Genomic DNA, 9,212 nt, shown 5'->3' on the forward strand with positions numbered 1-9,212 from the left:
GTCTGGGCTTAGCTTAGCTAAAGCGGATCCAGCAGCTCTGCTGCATCCATAGCTTAGGCGAGGGTTGGAAGAGGTGCAGTGCAAGGAGAGGAAGCGGGGGACACACACACTCTTTGTGGAGTGAAAAAGATGAGCACAAATCCTGTGGGAATGTCAAAATGTGCAGGGTGCTGCGTGTGCAGGTATTTCTGCTGGGCCAGCATCGAGGGGCAGGGAGGACGTTGAGCTTAAAAGCATCAGCATTAGAGCAGGAACAGGCAGATCGTGGGCTTTGCTTGCTGAGCTAAGTGAAAACACTTGCGCGCTCCGTGGTAGAAATTGCTGTTTATTAGAAAAAAATTCATAAATAAAATAATTTCATGTTGTGATTTACATTTTGCAGTTTAAGAGCAGGGAAAAAAAAAACGCTAGGAGTTGTGTGTAAAATGGCTCTAAGCCTTACCCATCGGTTTGTTTGCCACGCGACTGCAAATCTGAGGCTGTAGACTCGCCCTCGTCCTTTCACTACCCAGCTCCCACCCCCAACCAACAGCCCGGCCAGTGTCTAAGTAAGTTCCCAGGGATCATCTGATTAACAGGGGCATAGAAATTGGACTAAAAATTGGGGGAAAAAAAAACAGAGAGGAAGTTTAACGGAAGGATGTGCGCTCTCCATTACTGATATGGGGAAAATCTCTCCAAGCAGTATCTTCCCCTGCCAGCGGTCCTGCCCTGAGCGGTGGCTCCATCCCTGCCACTGTCACCCGGCCGGGCTCAGCTCCCGCCTGCCTTCCCACAGGGTGGGCAAAGCCCAGGGATGGTAAATAGCGAGGGGTTAGGAGGAACAGACAGTTCCCAATAAGCGCATTCCTACCACCGCCAGTCACAGTCTGGTTCCCTAATAAAGACTCTGATAAGGAAGCTGGAATCCCTTTTAACTTCTGATCCATTCAGAGATAAGGTTTAGATGTAAACAAGCGCTTCTGTCACCGGCAGCTCTCAGAAATGCAGCTGTGAACCCGAGTGAGGTCCTGCCGCCGCTCCTGGGGGAGTTACTCGGACAGCTGCATCCCCATCTGGGGGGAGAAGAGGATGACTTACTCTTCCTCCCTGGTAAAGGTCTTCTGCACAACTATGTAGGCTTTTCTGGGGAAAGGAGAGGGGAAGAGATGTAAAAATAAGGAATGACGTCTTTCAACCGTTACCGGGTTTTGAGGTGAAGTGAAGTCACCTTCCTGGGCTGGTTTTCTCCACGGGGCCCTTCGAGATCATTTTTTACTCAAATCGGGAGAAACTAGAGCAGAAGTGTGCTGAGAAAAGCATTTCTCTCCAGCCTCAGCACTGCTTGCAGGTAAGAGGAGGGTGAGGGCGGCTGGCCAGTCCTGCAGCCCGGCTCCCCTCCTGCCTGGCATCCCCCAGCGTGGGCACGGGGCTGGCATCGAGACACCGGCAGTGGGGCGGCAAAGCCCAGACCACAGCTCGGGGCTGCTCAGTCACCCGAGCAAAGACAGCCTCATCCCTAACACCAGTAGAGATGGGACAGCAGAAGCTGGCACTATTTGATTTAGCCTTTCCCTGGGTTATTGCATCTTCCCTTTGAGAGACTGGCTTTTTGCGTGGAGTTCCTGGCTTCTCGGTACTCCGATTAGACCAGGTTGTCTCAGCCTCGAGATAACCCATTTGCATGGGTTTAAACCTCTCCAGTGTCACTGTCCCCTCCGACGTCTCCTACAGCTCCTCGTCTGACAGGATCAGCACTCTCTTCTCAATGTTTTTGCTCTTTCTGCCACTCGGTCCCTCCACCTTGGAGGCCACGTGCCCGTTCTCCCCAGGCGCTTTGCGCTCTGCCTCCTGCATCGACTGCTGGGTGTACTGCTGGTACGCAGGTGAGAAGTTGTGGATTGCATCCTGCACGATGTCCTGGGGGCTTATGGTCTCCTTCAGCCCGCTCGAGATGCTCTGCATCGGGGCAAGGTTTGCTGAAAAACAGGGAGAGCAGGAGGGTAGACAGGCAACGAGCCCAAGCGCTCCAAGACTGATGTGACACTTTTTCTTAGAAATTCAAGATCAGGGCCTCATCGTGGGCCACGTCAGCTTGCAGTGGCGAGCGCCAAGGAGAAGAAAGGCAACCCCAGCTCCATGTTTCAAAGAGAATGGAACCTCTCCAGCAGCATGTGCCGTAATACTATAATCCCCTAATTCTGCCCATCCACACCAAGGTCTCTTTTCCTATCCACTCGCTGTGGCTCGTGGGTATCACGAGGGAAAAAGGAGAAGGAACTCACAGAGCACAGGAGAAGGAAACTCCTCTGGTGGCTTTTAGCATCCCATTGGTAATGCTATAAGGGGGGGTCTCCTCTTTCCTTATTCACTGATGGAAGGAAGAAGAGAGGAACAGTTACCTGTTGAGTTTTCTTTCTTTTCTCTGTACACCTGGCAGGTGAACGCATAGCGCAGGGCAATGGAAGCAAAGAGCATCTCAATGCAGATGATGAAGTTCTGGTAGCCAGCAGCCACTGTCCCAGCTCCCACCTCCTTCCCATCGATGATCTGAACTTCAGGGATTACCCCACATTTCTCCAGGATTGCAAGCAGTGTCCCTGCACAGGGGAAGGGAGAGGGATCAGCTCTGGTCCTGTGTCCCCGGGTCAGGTGGGGCTAGGGGAGGAGAAGTGCTGGGTGTCCATGGTGGGACCCACCTTGCCAGAAGGAGAGGAAGATGACTGCCTTGATGGTGATGAACTTGAGGACCGGCTCAAACGGGCGCAGCAGGTCCATGGTGGCGAAGTAAAAGAGGAAGAGGGCATAAAGTGCCAGGCTGACCGAGAAGTTGTAGATGATGGTGATGTAGAGGTAGCCGCTTTGGACGCTGCGGGGAGAGAGAGCGAGCTGCTGCCCTGCTTCGCAGGAAGCGAAGCGAGTGCAACTGGAGGCAAGGAGGGAAGAAGTGGAGTGGGGAGAAGTGCGTGGCTTTGCCATGGGAGAGAGCACAGCCCAGGAGGGGAAGGAGAGGCAGGGAGAAAGGGGGGAGCAGGGGGCCACTCTCAGCTTTTCCTCTGTTGGTGGGACCTCTTTTATTAATGCTCACAGGAGTTTTGTCCCTTTCTTATTTGGGGGCAGTGAGTCTCCATTCCACTTTGGGCTCCCTGTGCTATCACTACCCGTGGAGCAGCTCCCCGGGCGGGGCTGGCAGGACACCCTGTCCCTTGTGATGGAGCAGGGACCTGTCCTGTCCCTCTCACCCTCCCCAGCCTGACCCAGCATCCTCACTTGAAGTCCCCGTCGTGGTACTTCCCGAACGCCTGCAAGATGATGGTGACGATCGCCATGAGAGGTTTCACGATGCAGAACTGCAGCGTGGCCTGCAGAGGAGAGAGACACGGTGTACCCTGGGCAGCAGTGACTTCTCACCGCCCTCCCTGCAGCTCCTGCCACCCCCAGCCCCGCCACGCAAGCCAACTGCTCTGCTCTCGGGACAGACACAATGGAGAGAGCTGTTCTCCATCACAGGAGCGACCAGTGCTGCGGGGTGAAGTATGAACCAGCTCAAGGTCTGCAGATGGGAGGGAGCAGGGCTCCCAAAAGGCAGGTCCTGAAAGGCAGCGTAGTCACTCTGAGGGGTGGGGACCAGGTGGCTTGGGGACAGACCGGTGCCAGGATTCAGCCCGCAGCGCAGCCCTGGAGAGTTAGAGAGCCGTCCAGGCTAACCTGGGACTGGACAGAGATGGCAATCTCGGCTCTGCAGTGGGAGGAGACCCTGACTCAGCAGTGAGTCAGAGGCAAGGACAGCGAGCGCGGCGCCCTGCTGCTGGCCTGGTGCCGGCGAGCTGGGTGAGCTGCCTGCCTCGGAGGAAAAAAAATCCGAAAAAGAGCATCTCGGGAGAGCAGTGAAGCAGGGCCCTCTAGGCAGGGTAGTGGGGAAGGGACCTGCTGCCCGGAGAGCCCTTGTCGGAGGGGAGCGGAGCCGATGCGCCCCATCGGGTACCCACCTGCTTGCAGAAGCGCAGGAACCCGATGGAGTAGGACATGCCCTGAAGGCAGCAGGTCCCATAAAAGCAGCTGGACCTGGAAGCAGAAACCGAGGAGATGCCGTTGGGGCTGCTAGATGGGGAAAGCGGGTGGAGGGCAGAGGAACTCATGAGACGCTGGGACTTACGCAATGGGCTTCCCTCGGATCTCTGTCATGATGGTGCTCTCCCCTCCAAGGTATTCAAAGCACAGGCTCAGGAAGCTGTAAATCACGAAAGCTGGCAAGGCAAGGGCAGACACGATCAGCAGGGCTGATGGAGATCCAGGAGGGGGGTGTTATTACATTTCACATCCCTTCCTGCTCAGGTGTCTTCTCATCCACCCTGGCACAGCATCAGAATTTGGGACACTGGTGAGTGGGAGCCTAGCAAGAAGAGCAGCAGGTGAAATCCATCTGACTTCCAAGCGGAGTCAGATGCAGCACACCATGTGCACAGGGTTCGTTGCAGATGCAGCAGCTCCTCCATGCACACACAGACCCTGCGTGCACGTGGTGGCAGTTGGACATCCCAGCAGTGCTCATGGAGCTGGCCTCCATGCACACCCAGACAAACCCAGGCAGGAGTGCAATGGCCAGAAACCATCTGCATGGAAAGACCTCAAAATTGCTAAGGGGCTGCACAAGTGGCTGGTGGCCAGCAAGGAGCAGGTCCTGAACAGTTTTCTTGAACATCCCCATCACTTACTTTTCATATACTCCAAACCTGAAGTAATACACATGCCCACACCCCTCGGTTCCCCAGGGGGAGAGCAACAAGGTGGAAGAGAAACCTCAACCCTGACAAGTTTCCCCTGCACCTCAAAACATCCCAACTCCCCAGTTTCTTATGTACATCTACCTCCCTCTTTAGAGAAACTGCATTTATACCCCAAAGGCAACCAGAAAACCTCTTTCCCCAGGAGCATGACGCTGGGGTCCCTCTGAGCCTCCAGGCAGGTGGCGGAAACACACCAGCTCGTGTCTACCCGTGGGGCAACCCCTCCCTGCTGCGAATGGAGAAGGAAGGGGAAAACCTCTGCACGGAGGAAGGGAGAGTGGGAAGTGAAAGAGAGAGAGATTTGCCATTTTGTGCAATCCAGGACATTCCAGAGACACAGGTCTGCGTGGTGAGAGCCCTGCTTTGCCATCAGCCTCCCTACCAAGGAGACGCTGCGCTCACCTTCATAGCAGTCGCGCACTGAGTCGAAGTAGACGTAGTACTGGTGGCTGCCGAGGAGGAGGAGGCTAAGCCAGGAGTCAAAGGCATAGATGGGCACAATGAAGAGGATGCGGATGATGTAGCGCTGCTCCTTGGGGATGGTGTAATTCTTCAGGTGTGTGTAGATCTGCAAAGTGCCCAGCGTGCAGAGCTGTGGCTACCACAGCTCAGGAGGGGAACAAAAGGTGCCCCCAGCCCGGGGGGCTGCAGGAGGCTTGTCCCATGTTGACCCTCCTGAGGATGAAAGCACCACCGGCTTTCCACCACAGACCCACCACAGTAAACAGACACGTGAGACAGGCTCCATCCCTGTCCCCGGGGCAATCCCTTCCACAAAAACATGTGGAAATTGGGTCCCTAACCTGGTGCTGTGCAAGGAGCATGCCCTCCTTCATGCTAGCTCCTGTGAAGCCCTGTCCCAGCGCTCGGAGGCACCAGCTTGCCCCAGGGCTGCCTTCAGCAGCACAGATCCATGCAGCACCCAAAAACATGCCCACTGGCAGTACATTTCACGGCAGCCAGCGGTGTACACCCCAACGGCACAGACTCCGGGGTTCCAGATGAGAAACCCCGCTGGGTGTTGCCTCTAGCAGTGCCGATGCCCTGCAGCCTCTCCCGGCTCTGGCAGCTGCCTGGGGAGCGCGTGGGCAAAGTCCACCCTCCCAAGCTGCCAGCACCGGGCTCCCGACAGCGGAGATATCCCCTCCGGGCAGCAACAGGAAGAAATATTTATCTGGAGCTGAATGATTTGCAATGAACTTGGGGGCAATCAATAGTTTTGCCCTTGCGTCAACCCCAGTGCTGAGCCCCATCTCTGCTCCAGCCCGTACCTGGTGGAAGGTGACGATGAGCGCCGACCACACAAAGATGCCGGAGATGACCTGCGCCGCTGTTGTAGTCAGGAAAAGCTGCCGGCCATCCTCAGAGTTGTTGTGCGCAGCCATGAGCAGGATGAGGGCTGAGGATGGGGGAGCCGAGGCCAGCCTGGCTGCTGTGCCGGGCCCCGGGGTGCTGGGTGCCACGGGAGAGGGCAAGGCACGTGTGGCATTACTCATCTGCAGGGAGGGAGAGGCAAGGGGAGCGGCGCAGGAAGGCAGGACCGAGGTAAGCTGGTGAAGGGGAAAGTCCCAGCAGATTTCCCAGCCTACACAGTGTGGACAAACCTCCTGTGAGGTTTATCTCCTCCCCAGGCTTTTTCCAGGGTGTCCCTCACCCAAATCAGCCTATTCACCATGGTTGGCTCTGCTTCTCCCAGCAAGAAAATGCAAACATCCTTCAAGAGCAGACCCCCTTTTCTCCAAGGAGGTGTATGCAGTCCCTGTGTCCCCCAAAACACACGCTTCTCCTTCCCAGCTTTGCTACTTCTGGTTTTCTCAGGGGTCACTATCCCGCTTGAAAAGGAAAGACCTGCCTGCATTTGTGCCCTGTGAGTTCACATTTGCTCAGGACCCTTTTCCATCAGGAACCAGAGATTTAAGGGTTAAACTCATCCTTCCCCCATGATAATAATGAGCCCCTTACCAATGAGCCATCAGGACACTGATGTCCTCCTTGGGAGCCCAGAAAACACTGGGATCACTGTGGTCTTCCCCCGACATCTGGCTCCTTTCCTCGTGCGTGGCCTGCTGGGAGCAAACCCCGGGGCTGCCCGAGAAGTCAGAGGTTTGGCATCACCCAGGGCGTTTGGCCAGCCTCAGCCATTTCGGGATCATGGGGGTCTCGGTGTGCTGGCAATGCCAATCCCAAGAACTGAAGGGCAGCCAGCGGTCCCTCCCGCACCCGAATTAAGCACAAGGGAGCAAGCCTGCCATGCTACAGGCAGAGCAGGCAGAGCTGCTACCTTTTGGGGATGCTGAAGTATTCTGGCATCTCCCCGATGGATCTGTCCTCCTCGAAGCCGGTCACCCCTAGGCGCCGAGCATTCCTGGCGCAGATGGTGGCCTGGGCGTATGGGCACCGTGTACCCTGCGGCTCCAGACAGCAAGGACCAACCTAATAATATGCTCTTATTTATAGGGCAGCTTCATATCTCAAGGCCAACAGATGCATAAACTGCCATGTTTGGTCTCTCTTTCTGCTAATCTATGGAAAGCTGCTTTTTCCCATGTATAACAATAGCGGTTTTAAAAAAAAACCACAACAACCTGCGAGCAGAGCTCTAACAATATAGATGCTTCTTGGTGCACTGTTAATAAACAAAGATTTTAGCTGCTGGGTAACTATCGCCTATGAGTAAAACTGCAAGCATGAACTGCTGAGAGGCAAGAAAGTATCTGCCACAGATAAGAGTGGTAGGGGATGACCTCGGTCCAGTTAAACACAGAACCCAAAGCTGGAGCTCTCCCGGCGGCTTCATCTCCCGCCCTCTCCCCAAACCCCAACCTCACAAGAAAGGAAACTCAGCTGGTGTCAGATCAACAGCCCTAAAAATACCTCCCCCCCCCTCATGAACTGCTGAGAGGCAAGAAAGTATCTGCCACAGATAAGAGTGGTAGGGGATGACCTCGGTCCAGTTAAACACAGAACCCAAAGCTGGAGCTCTCCCGGCGGCTTCATCTCCCGCCCTCTCCCCAAACCCCAACCTCACAAGAAAGGAAACTCAGCTGGTGTCAGATCAACAGCCCTAAAAATACCTCCCCCCCCCTCTGCCTGTAAGCCGAGATGCCCAAGGCGGCAGCGTGCTGGCGAGGTCCCAGGAGCTCACCCCGGTGTACCTGCGCCCGCAAGCGGGGAAGCAGAGCCAGAGATGTTACGGAGGGAGAGCGGGGCCGATAGTGTTACGGAGGCAGCGGGGAGCCGGGTTTTTCCTCCCTACAATCGTCCCGTGGCCCTGCCCTGGCCAGCAGGAAGCAGGATCCTGGGGAGAGCCGGGGAGGGATCTGGTCTTTGGACAGACGACACCAGACCTGCCTTGTAAACATTAACAGGAGGCTGGAGATAGCTCATGGCGCGGGGAGGGAGGCGAAAGCCCAGCTGTGCCCTGTTCCCTGCAGCTCCTCGCTTTTTCTGGGGGCTGTCCTGCCACAGGCTGGGGCTGTACAGCCGGATTTGGCCACGCTTTCCCTCTACCAGAGCATCACGATAGGGAAGGACGCAATCCAGCTTGCTTCCCAGGGTACGACGGAGAGCTGTGCTCATCGCTAGACCCATTTATTCTGTTTTCAACCCAGCACAATGCCACAGATGCTTGGCCCAAGACATCCCAACTCCTATTAGCTTTCCCAGCCATCGCAGTATGAGCACAGTGGCACCAGCAGCCGGTCCTGGCAGGCTCCCCTACATTGTCACACTCTGAACGCGGTGGAGCAAGTCATTAAAAACAAAAGCCTCAGTGCCACTTGGAGACAGGACTCCCAGCTCCAGAGGTAATTAGATCGTGGCTGTGCAAGGTAGCCGGGCAATTCAATGCAGTTAGAAGGCCATTTGCTTCCAAAACAAAGGCGGTGAGGAGACACAGAGAATAATATTAGCTGCAAACCTCAGCTCTTCGACGGGACTGCGCCAGTGCCGCATCCAGTCTGGCTGTTTTCAGACACGTTGCAGGTACCTGCCACGCAGTGTCTACTCATTATGTTCACTCCCTGGGATATTAGAGATGCTCAGTGAGCACTGAGCAGAAGATAAACTCAGCAGTGAAACCTGTGTTCAGACAGGCCATCTGCAAATGGGGCTTTTCACTGTGCCAGGGATTCCCCTCCATCTGCAGGCTGCCAGAGCCCGGAGTCCCAGCTCACATCCCTCCCAGTGTCCCAAAGCACCCGGGACAAATCCTCACCTCGGCGGCAGCCCCTGTGGGGCTGGGGCAGTCAGAAAGGAAAGGCGAGCCCCTGCAGCACCGCATTAGTGCCTCTGTGGTGCTGGCTGTGCCCCCCAGCCAGCGGGGAAAGGTCCCTGGCCCCCATCCCAGGGAGGGGAGCATCCAGGCTCAGCCCCACCAGCGCAGGTGACATGCCTTTCCTCCTGATTGCTTTCAGATAAAGCCAGGGCATGGGGGTTATTTACCTG

The 9,212-nt window shown here is 55.9% G+C and overlaps 1 protein-coding gene across 1 annotated transcript; it reads right to left on the minus strand.

Annotated features, from left to right (window-relative positions):
* Positions 1-1,707: 1,707 nt before the first annotated feature.
* On the minus strand, positions 1,708-6,262 carry TMEM184A (transmembrane protein 184A). Its single transcript, XM_009575348.1, has 8 exons — positions 6,038-6,262; positions 5,169-5,334; positions 4,136-4,226; positions 3,969-4,044; positions 3,250-3,341; positions 2,679-2,848; positions 2,382-2,579; positions 1,708-1,958 (listed from the first exon to the last, which is right to left on the minus strand). The coding sequence occupies exons 1-8, from the start codon at positions 6,260-6,262 to the stop codon at positions 1,708-1,710; spliced, it is 1,269 nt and encodes a 422-aa protein (XP_009573643.1).
* Positions 6,263-9,212: the final 2,950 nt, after the last annotated feature.

Source organism: Fulmarus glacialis, unplaced genomic scaffold (assembly GCF_000690835.1).
Source record: "Fulmarus glacialis isolate BGI_N327 unplaced genomic scaffold, ASM69083v1 scaffold23610, whole genome shotgun sequence".
NCBI lineage: Eukaryota > Metazoa > Chordata > Aves > Procellariiformes > Procellariidae > Fulmarus > Fulmarus glacialis.